We start from the raw sequence: 13223 nt of genomic DNA on the forward strand, positions 1-13223 counted from the left end.
CTGGATGTACGTGATGTTAATAATGGGGAAATTCACTTGTGGTTTTTTGTTGCTCCATGTTTGTTCAAGGCGCAAATGAAGTTATTTGTCTGTGACTGATTGACGCTTTCTGCGTAATAAATAGGCTATGGGTTTTGTCAATCGGTACTTGCCCAGTATATATTCCCATATCCCAATTACAGGATTATAATTTTGAAAGCACAAGAGAAGTTGGCAGAATATTCAAGACATTTTGGCTAAAGGTGAACATACTTCCTAGGTCTACCTAGTCTGCAGAAGCAAGTTTGCCGGAAGTGACGGAGACGTCAACGGCTGCTCAATGCACAGTAGTTACATAGTTATCTATCTTATCGCGAACCCCACACCCACCACCCGAAACAGAAGCTAACCCCTGCGTGCAAGTGGCGTGGGGGGGGAAAGCTCACCGTTCCATCAGCGAAGGAGCTAGCATCTGACAAACTGGCATCTTTTTCTCACAAAAAGTTCCTGTGTAATCAGAAACTTGACCATTTTCACATCGACTCATTGTAGCCGAATCATTGAAGTTTGTTTTTGCAACTGCAATAGCACACACAAAAATGGGTAACCTTAGGAGCCTCGGGCTCTTCTTCCTGGCCGCTTTTGCGACCACGCAAGTCGCCGCCGAATCGGACGTCCTCGACCTTGTGCCCTCCAACTTTGACGACGTTGTTCTCAAGTCCGGAACGCCCACTCTTGTCGAGTTCTTTGCCCCATGGTGCGGCCACTGCAAGCAGCTCGCTCCCACCTACGAGAATCTCGCACAGTCCTTTGCCGCCTCCAAGGGCAAGGTCCAGATCGCAAAGGTCGATGCCGATGCCGAGAAGAGCTTGGGCAAGCGCTTCGGCGTTCAGGGATTCCCGACGCTCAAGTGGTTCGATGGAAAGAGCGACAAGCCGATCGACTATGAGGGCGGCCGTGACCTCGACAGCCTGGCTGGATTTATCACCGAGAAGACTGGCGTGAAGCCCAAGCGCAAGCTTGCCCCTCCCTCAAACGTTGTCATGCTGAGCGACTCAACCTTCTCCAAGACCATCGGCGGTGACAAGAACGTCCTAGTTGCCTTTACCGCTCCTTGGTGTGGACGTAAGTTCTACCGCCCTGTCTACATTACCTGGGCCTTATATAGGATCATCAACTAACCAGTGCTTCTTCCTGTGCTGTACAGACTGCAAGTCCCTGGCACCGATCTGGGAGGACCTTGCTCAAACCTTCGCCCTGGAGGACGATGTCATCATCGCCAAAGTTGACGCCGAGGCCGAGAACAGCAAGGCCACCGCCAACGACCAGGGCGTCCAGTCTTACCCCACCATCAAGTTCTGGGCCAAGGGCCAGTCCAAGCCCGAGGACTACAATGGCGGCCGCTCCGAGGCCGATTTTGTCAAGTTCCTCAACGAGAAGACTGGCACCCAGCGTGCCGCCGGAGGTGGTGTTGATGCCACCTCGGGCACCATCGCCGCGCTCGACGCCATCGTCGTCAAGTACACGGGAGGTACTTTGCTCAGCGACGCCGCCGCTGAGATCAAGAAGGAGGCCGAGAGCCTGAAGGACGCTGCTCAGGTCAAGTACGCCCAGTACTACATCCGTGTCTTTGACAAGCTGAGCAAGAACGACGACTTTGCCTCCAAGGAGCTTGCTCGTCTGGACGGCATGCTGAAGAAGGGCGGTCTGGCCCCTGCCAAGCTCGATGAGCTTACCCGCAAGACGAACGTCCTGAGGAAGTTTGTCGAAAAGGTCACTGGCAAGGACGAGTTGTAAACTTGACTCACATTGGTCCATTGTTGCACCCAAGGAAAGAGAAAACAAGATTCACACGTTGAGACCTGAAAACGGACACGGGCATGTTCGATTCGGTTGTATCATATAATCTAGGCTATAAATAATATGAACCTGGCGATATGATGAATGAAAAAACCGAGTTTATCAAGGATTGTTAATTATTCTGTTCCTGTCCAGACCTGCCAGAAGATGATGCGATGCGCTGACGTGACATAAAACCCCTAAAGCCATAATGACGGTCTGCCAACCGGAGCAACGCCAGTTTCATCCGTAAACCAATCTATTGTTGAACCCTCTATCATTTTGAGCCCCCTTGATTATCCTGTGGCTGTGTCGACAACTGTGCCTCGATGTTGTCTAACCTCCGGGACATCTCATCCACTGTTCCAATAGGTCAGATTGGTGCGTCTTAATCGCCTAATACCGGATGTGACTGCTTTTGGTACTTTACTCACTCTTTGCGAATATTTCACTAGACACACCGGCGAATTTGTTGGATAGCGTGTTGAGCAACTCTTCCAGCTGCGCCGTGAGCTCTCCTCTGGGATCCTCTACGCTTGTCTGTCGGTTTGTCAGTTTAAATTCTCAACACCAGGCGCATGTGAGTACCGATACCAGGCACCTCAGAATCCTTGAAAGAAACGAGTAGATATTTGACTTGCAGATGATTTGGCTTGGTTGTTGTCTTCGTTGGATGACATTTTGATTCCGTTGGATTGAAGCAGGAAGGCCAGGTACCCCTAAGTAATCTTGCAGCGAGCACAGTGATCCGAATGTAGTAGATTCGGCTCTGGTTTGTCGTTGCTAGGTGTAAGGTACCTAGCTTTCTGGTCACACGATTTTGTGTTGCTGTCTTTGTTCAGGACTTTCAAGTATTTCATTAGTCTCGAATGAGGGATGAGGCGGAGAGCTGAACCGGACCTGCTCAATTGAACCATGGCCCCGCCATCTTTCCACCAGCCAGATATCAAGTAAACAAAGAAGTGGGGCGAACGTTGAGGTTTCTGTTTCCCAAGTTACTGTAGGACCCCAGTAACCTACTAGATACAGTATAATGAGGTAGCTCCGGGCACCTAATCCACGTACCAAGCCTAATCCCTTGCCAGAGGTATTGCTTTTTCACTTTGGGCTATCATCAAATGTACGATGTATTTTTCCATCGAAGTGTGTTAACAGCTGGAGCCACGTGGCTATCGGCGCAGCCGGAGTTGCCGATACAAGTACCTTGCATTGTCCATGCTATCAGACCACGATTCACTCAACACAGGGACACGCTTTAAACCATCACGCATGCATTGCCCTTGACAGTAACAGCCCACACTGGGAAATCTTCCTATTCATATAAACTACACTATGAATACATGAACCAAATAACCCTGACTGCATTGAATTTGATGTTATCGGTCGATTTCAAAGAGCCCTACACCTAGTGCATCATTTCTAAGCTCTCATCAGCGTGAATGTTTTCAAAGTCGGGATAAGTAGGTGATGAGGATATATAATGTGCCCTTGCCTCACAGCATGCAAGCCTACACACCACTTTCTAGATGTCTCAAATACGCACATTTGTATTTATTTTATTTTTATTCGATACTTCCCTGCCACTTTCACACTCTCACTCTTTCTTCAAGTCAACGTTCCATTGCGTTCAAAATGCGTAGCTCCTCAATTATTGGATTTTTCACCAGTGCAAATTTGCTTTTGGTCGCCGCTACAAGACCCATTCCACCAACTCTTTACACTTACAAAATCCTGCCCTTTGATCCCCAAGCTATGGGAGACATTACTGGAAATGCCTCATTATGGTCCAGTAAAAACGACGTCGAGGATCTTATTCCAATTGACAGGTCAACTTTGCTATACACGATCAAAACTAAAGGGATTGAATCGATCCTGGAGCCTTTAGATTCTCTCAACAAGGATTGGCTACCGGATTGGAGAGCGAAGGGTAATATTCCCAGTGAAAACATCATCGAGCGCGAATGGTGGGCCTAGGGATGAGGGACTCTTAGTCTTGGGAATGTTAACCGGAGAGCCAAAATGTCCTGGGATATGATGTATTTTAAGTACTTGCCCAGGCCAGGTATATATTCTATTCCTATTTTTCTCGTATTGCCAAATTCTTGTTTGCTACTACGAATAAGTACCTCAGGTATTATGAATATGTCGGTAGTGGTGTCAGCTCTCCATGTCAGGACCTTCAACAACGTGGTGAACGGATCAGGCCCACTTTTATGGATGGCTCGAAATGGTTGCGCCGCCAAGGTGTGATTGACGTACGTCGGCCGATTCGGGTCTTTGCACTCTGACATACCTGGGAAACAAAAAAAAGTATTCGGCTTTCAAATCTTCCACCAGGCTTGCGATCGCACCAGCCACAACGATCCAATAGCCCAAACAAATGTGTACTCGATTCTAATCATAGCTAACAGGCAAGAGGGCGGAGAAAATAGCCGGTGCAAACAAAACTACCAGAGGGACCACCGCCCTACGATGAATCGAACATACCCAGAACGCTAGCTCGTTTCCTTGGTTCCCGTGCCGGAGGGAGCGGCAGACTGGGCACACGATGGCTCAACCACAGGACCAGGCCCGGTTTGTCATGCTCATAGTCTTGCTGCTATGGCTGACCTCGACCCCCGACAGCGGCCCGGGCATCATGTCCGCCCCGTCCATCATCGCCGCCCGCCTCGGCCGCCAACGAGTCGCTCATTCTGTTCTGAACAACACGCAGTGGGGAGAGTTTGCACCACCGACTCCCAATCAAGACCCTGATCGCCCTGCTCCGAGCATACCGAACAACGGTACTGGATACCTCAACATAACCGGTTTCAGGGAAGAGGACAAATTTGCGTGGCGGGACCTGGACCTCTTTCGACAGCGCTGCCTGGAATGGAGCCGCAATGCTTATAGAGGCATCGGCCAGCATGGCGAGAAGGAGAGCGATAGGTGGGGTTTGGCAGAAGGGTGGCCGACCTGGCATAATGCAACTGGGATAGTCCACGGGAGTTGGGTTCGGGCGGACGCAATTGAGCAGCGCTCCAGTTCTTCATATAACCTCACCCAGCTGGCGCCGACAATACCATGGGCCATTTCCGAATTCGGCAGGAATATCACAGGCAAGGAGGGCAAAATTTTATTGCGGTTGGACGACAAACAGAGGGGCACAGAGCTGCCTGACCTAGAGGTGGAAGAATCTACAGAAGAAGGGCAGGAACGGAAGCCACTCGTCAAGACGGGCGGCATCATCAGGGAGGTGTCGGCAATGGCCAGTATTGAGGATGTCACTGGCAGCGGAAGCACCCACCACGTTGTTCTTCACGGTGTGCACTGGCCAAGGCAGGGCGCGATGCTCCTCACCACGACAAGCGACAAATTCGCCGGCATATTTGGCCTCCCCCACCTGACTCCAGGCCTGAACTTCTTCCGCACGAGCCAGAAGCTCCTCAACGAGACCATCGGGGAGGTTCTGCGTCGCAAGGAGAAGGCGCGCTTTTCAGAGGTTACCTCTAACCCCTGGGGCTCGTACCCGAATATGCCGCAAGATTCATGGAACCCGTTTCCTCACTGCGAGTACGTCATGTACATTCAGGTCCATCCGCTCGGCACCCAACAGTTAGGAGAGGGACTTCTGGGAGACAAGGCGAATGAAAGACTGGATGACCTGATTGGTCGCATCGAGGACGAACTGCGCTTTCCCAGCGGCGCACCACTCCCCCGACGTGTTCCAGATCTTCAAATGTCGGCAGTCGTTTATTCTCCCGATTGTGCATATTTCCTGCAGACCAAGGGCCCGCCAGCTTTTGCGCCCGCAGATGGCCGCCATCTCGTCGGTTTAAAGGAAGAGGTCTATACCTACTCGACCAAGCTGTATCTACTTGCTTTCGCTGGGTTGATGTTTGCGCAAGTCCAGCTCCTCAAGATGCAGATGAGAGAGTCATCGACGCCATCAACGATAGCTCGTGTGAGCTTTTGGACGACCAGCATGATGGTTGTAGTTGATGGCATAGTGTTCGGGGCATCGTCCTTCTTGAGCTTGTCCGATTCCGCAACACTGTTGCCATCGTTACTGCTGACATATGCGGGCTTCATCTCCATGACGATAGGAGGTAGTTTGCTGTACGAGGTCTACAAGGTACAGGAGCCCGAAAGGCGAACCCGCGAAAGAGAGCAGCCTCAGCAGACGAGCGCAGCAACTTCGCCTCAAGAGGCTGCAGCTCTTGCTGCAACGGCCAGAGCAGCGGCAACTTCGGCACCGCCTCCACCGCGACCGCAGACGCCACCAATAATAATTCCGTCTGATCAGGATATCGACCTCGAGATCGAGACACACCCGGACGCTCCCAATATCCTACCGATAACAAACCCAGCTGCTGCAACAATAGCAACCCCCACAACATCACCGGCCCCAGATCAACCGGCACCGTTTTCGACCATCTTGGGTCGTTATGTCCTCTTTGGAGTGGTGCTTCTACTGCTATCCATTGCCGCCACAACTTGGTGGGCGCGTGCGCGGGAAATCTACGTGAATGGTCTGGTGTTTTGTTATTTGTCTCTCTGGGTGCCACAGATAATACGTAACGTGACCCGCAACTCTCGCCGAGCATTCTCGTGGCGCTTCATGGTCGGACAGTCGGTGCTCCGGCTGATCCCCATAGCCTACTTCTACCTTCGTGAGCGGAACATAGCATTCTCAAAACCGGACCGGGAGACCTTTGTCATGCTGGCCGGTTGGTTGTGGTGCCAACTCTGGGTTCTTGGTTTTCAGGACATATTTGGCCCACGATTCGGTGTCCCCAAGGGCTGGGCGCCAGAGGCGTGGGACTACCACCCCATCCTCAGGGAGGACAGCGTCGAGGCAGGCGGTCTCCCCATTGGGCTCCTCGGAAGCGGAGAGCCCGGGAGTCCTTCGGCGGGCCAACAACGTTTCTCGTCGGGCGGTGATGCCAAAAATGACATTGACAAACACACCAGACTGCATAGCATCGACTGTGCCATCTGTCGCGAGGTGCTGGAAGTGCCTGTTATTCGCGCAGGCCAATCGGATCCGGCAGGGGCTGGCGGTGTTGCTGGCGTGTTTGCTAGAAGGCAGTACATGGTGACGCCTTGTCGACACATCTTTCACAGCGAGTGCCTCGAGGGTTGGTTGCGGTTCAGGCTCCAGTGCCCGATTTGCCGCGAGAACCTACCGCCGCTGTGATGCATTGTTACATATATACGAGAGCTTGATGTTTTATTTCTTTGTATAAATACCCGGGGCTAGTGTCTTTTTTCCTTCTGGTTTCTTGCCTAGAATCTCATCTCTATTAATACTGTTGAGAGTCAGAGGCCCTCTATACTACGCCGAGACTGCAGTTGTGCTTGGCTTCAGACCCTTGCTTCCGATCATCAGGATTAAGTCAATTGTCTTGGTTCTTGATTAACTGACATGCCCTTCCTATGAAGATCTCTTGGGGACCATTTCCTACTGCGGGATTCATCAGGAAGAACACATTCATGTTCAGCCGGAGATGGACAAATGCTCGGTCCATGCATGCACCTTACCCCTCGATTCCCCTCTCCACCACTCTGAAAATCAAAGACATCCACCGAAATATGGGCGCCTTCATGGCCAAGCACGGCATTGATTAGTCTCATCGGGTGCATTGACCTTTCCACCACGGAGTTCTCCCATACTCTTCACGTGCGTTTGCTTTTTTAAACCCCTTGCCAACCCAACTGTTGCAGGTTCCCCAGTAATCGAACATACGAGATGGACGTAGCTGCTAGTCATGTAAGCTGTTCCCCACCTATGACGACACTGGAGGGGCAGCAAAAGCTGCAGCCCATCGAGTGCGTTAGGAGATGCGTCTCGGCGCATCATGAATTTGATGTGATGAACCTTGAAATCGGCTTGCATACATGTGGCAGAACCAGGACCACAGCCAGATATTGTAAGCCCCCACGGCCGATTGTTTCCCAATCTTTTCTTCTTTATCTTCCAGAGATCTGCTTCGACCTTCTTGTTCAACTTGATCCCCACCTGGTCTCACTCCCTAGCCTCAACTCTTACACTCTTAGCGCACGCCTCCCAACCGTTTTTATTTTGCCCAGTCTTCAGACGATCCAGCACAAGCAACGATAATCCACCACAACCCCGCGGTTTTTAATACTATTTTCAAAAAAGGCAGCAAAAATGGCGATCAAGGCCCTCCTCTTCGACTGCGACAATACGCTCGTGCTGTCGGAAGAGCTCGCCTTTGAGGGCTGTGCGAGCCTGATCAACCAGATCTGCGAGGTCAAGGGTCTCAACATCCCCCCGTTCACGGGCGAGACGTTGATCAAGGAGTTTGTCGGGCAAAACTTTCGCGGCATGCTGCTGACGCTGCAAAAGAAGCACGGCATGGACCTGACGGCCGACGAGCTCGAGGTCTACGTCAAGCGCGAGGAGGAGGTGGTCATCGCCAAGCTCAAGGAGGCGCTCGTCCCCTGCGAGGGCGTGACGGAGCAGCTCGAGGAGCTGCACAAGTCGGGCAAGTACACCATGGCTGTCGTGTCGAGCAGCGCCGGCCGCCGGCTCGAGGCCAGCCTGGATAAGGTCGGCTTCAAAAAGTATTTTGACGACCGCGTCTACAGCGCCGCCACCAGCATCGACCCGCCTACCAGCAAACCTGACCCGGCCATCTACCTGCATGCCATGAAGCAGCTCGGCTTCGAGGCCTCCGAGTGCGTCGCCATCGAGGACTCCAAGAGCGGTACCTCGAGCGCCTGCCGCGCCGGCATCAAGACGGTCGGCTACGTGGGCCCGTACGAGGATTCGGTCAAGCCCGAGATGGAGAAGACGCTCAAGGATGTTGCCGGCGCATGCATCATCATGAGGAACTGGGCCGAGTTCCCTGATTGTCTGCGTAAGATTGAGGCCGGTGAGGTTTAAGCGGGGGGTCTAATGGCATTTTTGTCTTGTGTGTTGATAGATTGGGGGGGTGTTGCTGTGATGACTTTGGCAACAGTCCTCGCCATTTACAATACTACACTAAATATCAGTAATACGGAGCTTTAGGCCAAGAATAGGAATGCAAAGCACACCGTGAACATCACATTGGAAGAAAATTGACAGGTTTAATGGAAGCATGCGCGGGTGATGCCACTGTAGAGCCGGGGCGTTGGACTGAGAAGCGGACACTATGACATATACTGTAACAGCGCTGATGGTAGTTTCAATTTGTAAATCTCTTGGCTCTTTTCAACCTCGCCAGTCCATCAGGAAGCTATTTACACTCTGCAAAGTAGCTCGGCTTGGATTCGCCTCTGGCATCGCCGTCATTATCCGACCCAGCCTGACCCTGATGAAATCCTTTGTAACCGGCCGTCTCTCCACCTGCGCCTGATCCGCAGGAAGCACGTTGCCGTCCTCGTCAAGGCAACGGCATGCGAGCGCCAGGGCAACACCAACCGATACATCCTTGCCGCTTTCGCAGGCGACGAGGATCTTGGTCCCTTCAGCCGTCTTCTTTTGCTGCTGCTGCTTGAGCGCGGCTTCTCGTACAAACGAGCATATGGCGGGTAGGGCCTGTCGCAGGTTCCGCGACGCCAGTTTTCCCTTCCCAATCCCGACATCGATCAGCGTTGGCGACTTGTGCCACGTCTCGGGCTTGGTGACGACAGGTGAAAGCTGAACTACGGCCGTCGGCGATGCGGGACCTGCCTGCTCGGTCGTGGTGGAGGGTAACGGCAGCGCAGCCACGGCGAGGAAGCTGGTAAGCTCCTGCGCGGCCGCTGTCCCAGCCTGCGCGGACCCTGCGGCACTCTCCGCCACGAGCGACCGGATCAGGTCCGGGAGGTCCGCCTCGGGTGTTGAGAGCAGCCGGTCCGCGTGCGCCCAGAACACGGGCGGGGTGAGCCCGTGGGCCCAGTTCTCCGTGTCGTCGCCGGCGCCCTGGATGTAACCCGACTCGCTCATCTCGGTGCCGACGACGCGCCGCGAGCTCGTGCAGCAGATGACAGGATGGAAGTCCTCGAAGATGACGGTCGCGGGCGTCGCCTGCCCGTCGTTGCTGTCGTCGTTATCGAAGCCTGGCAGCTCGGCCGTGGCGGCGCCAGACTCGGGCTGGATCACCCACATGGGCCGCAGCGGCTTGCGAATCTGGCTCCTGAGCGAGGCGAGGTCCGGGTCCAGCCGTTGGAACGAGGCCACGTGCTCTGGGATCCTCGACAGCATCTGGGCGCACTCAGAGTCGGAGACTGCGTACGGCGGGACGAAGACGTCGTGGGCGTGCGCTGGGAGGTTTGGGAACAGGACCCGGTTCACGACGCAGCACCATATCGGGATGGTTTTGCTGAGGGCGTCAGGGATCCGCTTGCCCCTCCGGGTCGAGTCCACAATGATGCATCTTTTGTTGGGGGTTGTGTTTGAGGAACGGTGGTTAGTTACATGCTTGCTCTTTTGGCTCTGTTTTTGATCTCTTCAATGGCTCTCGCATCTTCCGCCCCTGGCCTATTCCCCCAACCAGCCAATACAAAAAACGCACAACAGAGGCCCAGTCCTCACCCATCATGCTCGCCGATCAAAGGTAGTAGGTGCAGGTTCAGCCGCCTCGTGCTAAACCTCCACTGGCCCTGGTGCCCGTCGGTGCTCTTGAAGTAGGCTGAACCACCCTTGGACCCGGGCGGAACATACCAGGAGCCGCACCGCTCGTTGGCGACGAGAGGCCGCCTACTATTTGGCCCTGTCGCATATGCGGCATGGACAGAGGCCACAAAGTCGGCATCGTCGCGGATGGACCGCAGGCGGTTCTCGATGCTCAGGTTGGAGCGCTTGAGGGCCCCGAGGATGCGCGAGAAGTTGTGGTTGGCCTGCTCCGAGAAGATAAGGTCCTTTTCCGACAGGTTTGCCATTTTTGCGGCACGCCCGGCGCCTGGGTGTGCTGCAAGTGCAAGTCTCTAATTATTATTATTATTTTTTGGAGAATGTTTTGTATGTAGGTATTTAATTGTAATTTTAAACAGTGGCGATTGCCGTTGGCGTTTGGTGGGGTTTTTCCTGACCCGAGCCGTTAGTTCTCAAACTAGGTAGGTACCTAGGTAGGTAGGTATGCTTGAAATACATTTGAAATTTAGAATTGATGTAAACCAAAAGAAATAGAGTTGAAGAAAATGGAGTTTAATGTCATGCCTGCATCTATGTCGCTTTGATTTCTTTTTTTTTCTTCTCCTTTTTTACTTCTTCTTTTTGCCATTCAGTTGGATAAGTAATTACCTACCTACCTAAGTAGCAGTCAGTCACATTTTCTGTTGTGGAGCAAACATTCTCGATTATCAAAATAGTACATCGCGGTACTGGATGGAATTTGGTGCGAAAAACGAGCCTGTCTTGCTATCTTCCTCCTTGTTTACATTTCTATCTATTTACTTGCTTACCTTCCTACCTACCCACGTACCTACTTTGATCTTTTACTTGGGTTGCTCCCAAGTGCCCGACCCAACTATATAGTACCTTCTTGCCTACATCTATCAGGCATCCTAATTCCTCGTCTGATTTGTCATAAAATAGCAAAGTTTGACATTCCACTGCCGAAATACGTGTCTTTCCGTCAACGTCACTAGTTGCACCGAAACTATGACGGAAATGATTATTGTATCCCCCGACGGTGCAACATAAAAACCACTATAGACTTGTACTGGTGGTGACGACAACTGCTCGGTGAAAACTCCCCTTAAAGACTAGGTCCAGCCGCGAAAGTATCTAGAGGCTCAAGACGGCAGCCTAGACATGGCATGTAAACAGGACGTCCAAATCCGAAGAGTGGCTCATGTAAATGCGGCTGACAAGGAGGTAGCAATGCAGCAACACATGCCAAGCCACCGAATACTGCCTCCCCCGGAAAGAGTAGGAGGGTGGTGGTGGTTGGTGTGGTTGCTTCATTGCGTATGGATGGATGGACAATGGGGGTTCACTTGCATCGCGTTAGCGTGAACAATGTACAGGGAAAATAAAGTAATGTAGGTAGGTACTTTACGGAATAACTTCGCATTTATCTGGACCATGCAACGTCAGCAATAACAAGACAAGCGATGTCAACAGTCAGAACGCAAATTTGGTTTAGGCCGATTTTGCTTCGGTGAAGGAAAGGAGCCTTGGCCTGATCGCAGTGAGGTAAGCAAATCGCAGGCCCCATGGGGCTGGTGGCGGGTGGACGAACCCAACACTACCGGTATAAAAAACTGCGCCGATGCCGAGCCGGGTCCGGCTCCTGGTTTTCGGGCCTTCTTGGCCCCCCTATACCATTACGCCCTGCCCGCCGAGTCGGGCTGTGCGGTTGTACATCTCACGAACCGGTGTTTTTTTTCTTTCTTTTTTTTCTTTCTACCCCAAGAGACGCCAAAAAGAAATCAGAGAAACAAAGCCAAATGACGACAAGTTTCTTGGGGCGTGGGGGAGGCGGGCGCGCTGGGGTTGAATTTGTTCTTTACCCTACTTGCTTTTATCTTTCAAAAGGTCATAGTATTCCCACATCTCACCGCTGCGAGCAGGCGAGGTTCCTCTTGGCCTTGGCCTTGAGGACCAGCTGGTGTTCTGTTTGAAAAAGCTGTGCTTGCCGATATGGATGCCTGGCCCTGCTTTCCCCAGAAACCAGCTGAATCCTGCAATATGGCACTTTTGTGAGGAATAAAAGTCCGCAGAATAATCAATATCTGGTTGCAGCCTAGAACTAGAACTAGACTAGTGGTTTGCCAACCTAGACCATTCATTGCAGGCGACCGGCAAATCCGACCCAGCCTTTTGTTTTTTTGTCTGTCTTTTCCGGCGGCAGGGTCTAGCGACATGGCGCCACGCGGCAGAAAATCAGCCCGTCAAGGCTGTCCGAAAGAGGAAGCAACATTCTGATCGATCCCTGAATGTCGCGTCGTGCACGCCATCGGGGAGAAAAAAAGGGGTTCGCAGGGCTGTTGGGCCGATTGTGAACTTGTGTCTTGTCGTTGGTCAGTTTTAAACCATTCTGGTTTTTGGTTCTAACGTTTTCTCCCTCTCAGTCTCGCTCTCGCCCTCTCCTCCAATCCTTGTCGAATGAGGGGCTCAAGCTAGCTCATGGAATGCCATTGGTTGATTCTGGACGCGCCGCCAGAAAGCGGGAACGATAGCAGGTTGTGGAAAGAAAAAAAGGACAGGCAGACAGGGATATGCACGCGAGTGACGACTGTCAGGGTGGAGCCTGATCGAGAGTCGTAGGGCTGAAATGGATGGGGTGATGTTCGCATGAAGGGTCTTTTTTATTTTAATTTTTCTTCCTTTTTGTCCCCCCCATTCCTTCCTCCTCCATTTATTTGCTTCCTCTCCCGCTGAAACCATTCCGCAATATCCAACAAGGTATACTATGGTATAGTAGAATGAAGACCAGAAATCAGGATCGGCAATTGTTTCGAGTCATAAATCGACTGATCAAGGTAGC

General features: G+C 52.3%; 6 protein-coding genes across 6 annotated transcripts; 4 read left to right on the top strand and 2 right to left on the bottom strand.

The window, feature by feature from the left end:
* The first annotated feature begins 435 nt into the window (after positions 1-435).
* Positions 436-1948, top strand: MGG_08164 (protein disulfide-isomerase erp38). The gene is made up of 2 exons (XM_003715086.1): positions 436-1104; positions 1187-1948. The coding sequence occupies exons 1-2, from the start codon at positions 579-581 to the stop codon at positions 1774-1776; spliced, it is 1116 nt and encodes a 371-aa protein (XP_003715134.1). The 5' UTR covers positions 436-578; the 3' UTR covers positions 1777-1948.
* MGG_12305 (uncharacterized protein) lies at positions 1861-2950 on the bottom strand. The gene is made up of 3 exons (XM_003715087.1): positions 2460-2950; positions 2253-2358; positions 1861-2178 (listed from the first exon to the last, which is right to left on the bottom strand). Exons 1-3 carry the CDS (start codon positions 2496-2498, stop codon positions 2096-2098), a joined length of 228 nt encoding a protein of 75 aa, XP_003715135.1. The 5' UTR covers positions 2499-2950; the 3' UTR covers positions 1861-2095.
* Positions 2951-4116: 1166 nt separating this feature from the next.
* Positions 4117-7774, top strand: MGG_15830 (uncharacterized protein). Its single transcript, XM_003715088.1, has one exon. The coding sequence runs from the start codon at positions 4367-4369 to the stop codon at positions 6995-6997; it is 2631 nt and encodes an 876-aa protein (XP_003715136.1). The 5' UTR covers positions 4117-4366; the 3' UTR covers positions 6998-7774.
* On the top strand, positions 7700-9017 carry MGG_15831 (uncharacterized protein). The gene has a single exon (XM_003715089.1). The coding sequence runs from the start codon at positions 7973-7975 to the stop codon at positions 8708-8710; it is 738 nt and encodes a 245-aa protein (XP_003715137.1). The 5' UTR covers positions 7700-7972; the 3' UTR covers positions 8711-9017.
* On the bottom strand, positions 8862-10831 carry MGG_08167 (initiator tRNA phosphoribosyl transferase). Its single transcript, XM_003715090.1, has 2 exons — positions 10325-10831; positions 8862-10166 (listed from the first exon to the last, which is right to left on the bottom strand). The coding sequence occupies exons 1-2, from the start codon at positions 10669-10671 to the stop codon at positions 9020-9022; spliced, it is 1494 nt and encodes a 497-aa protein (XP_003715138.1). The 5' UTR covers positions 10672-10831; the 3' UTR covers positions 8862-9019.
* Positions 10832-11545: 714 nt separating this feature from the next.
* On the top strand, positions 11546-12767 carry MGG_15832 (uncharacterized protein; the record flags this gene model as incomplete). Its single annotated transcript, XM_003715091.1, has 3 exons — positions 11546-11662; positions 11945-12094; positions 12531-12767. The coding sequence occupies 3 exons, from the start codon at positions 11546-11548 to the stop codon at positions 12765-12767; spliced, it is 504 nt and encodes a 167-aa protein (XP_003715139.1).
* Positions 12768-13223: the final 456 nt, after the last annotated feature.

This window comes from Pyricularia oryzae, chromosome 2 (assembly GCF_000002495.2).
Source record: "Pyricularia oryzae 70-15 chromosome 2, whole genome shotgun sequence".
NCBI classification, from domain to species: domain Eukaryota; kingdom Fungi; phylum Ascomycota; class Sordariomycetes; order Magnaporthales; family Pyriculariaceae; genus Pyricularia; species Pyricularia oryzae.

Excerpts from the sequence above, each read along its gene's own strand:
- MGG_12305 (XM_003715087.1), bottom strand. The coding sequence starts at position 2,498 with ATGTCATCCAACGAAGACAACAACCAAGCCAAATCATCT. Across the intron at positions 2,359-2,459 it reads ACAACCAAGCCAAATCATCT|ACAAGCGTAGAGGATCCCAG; the intron begins GCAAGTCAAATA and ends ACAAACCGACAG. Across the intron at positions 2,179-2,252 it reads TAGTGAAATATTCGCAAAGA|TGGATGAGATGTCCCGGAGG; the intron begins GTGAGTAAAGTA and ends CTATTGGAACAG.
- MGG_15831 (XM_003715089.1), top strand. The coding sequence starts at position 7,973 with ATGGCGATCAAGGCCCTCCTCTTCGACTGCGACAATACGCTCGTGCTG.
- MGG_08167 (XM_003715090.1), bottom strand. The coding sequence starts at position 10,671 with ATGGCAAACCTGTCGGAAAAGGACCTTATCTTCTCGGAGCAGGCCAAC. Across the intron at positions 10,167-10,324 it reads TTGATCGGCGAGCATGATGG|ATGCATCATTGTGGACTCGA; the intron begins GTGAGGACTGGG and ends CCCCAACAAAAG.
- MGG_08164 (XM_003715086.1), top strand. The coding sequence starts at position 579 with ATGGGTAACCTTAGGAGCCTCGGGCTCTTCTTCCTGGCCGCTTTTGCG. Across the intron at positions 1,105-1,186 it reads TACCGCTCCTTGGTGTGGAC|ACTGCAAGTCCCTGGCACCG; the intron begins GTAAGTTCTACC and ends TGTGCTGTACAG.
- MGG_15830 (XM_003715088.1), top strand. The coding sequence starts at position 4,367 with ATGGCTCAACCACAGGACCAGGCCCGGTTTGTCATGCTCATAGTCTTG.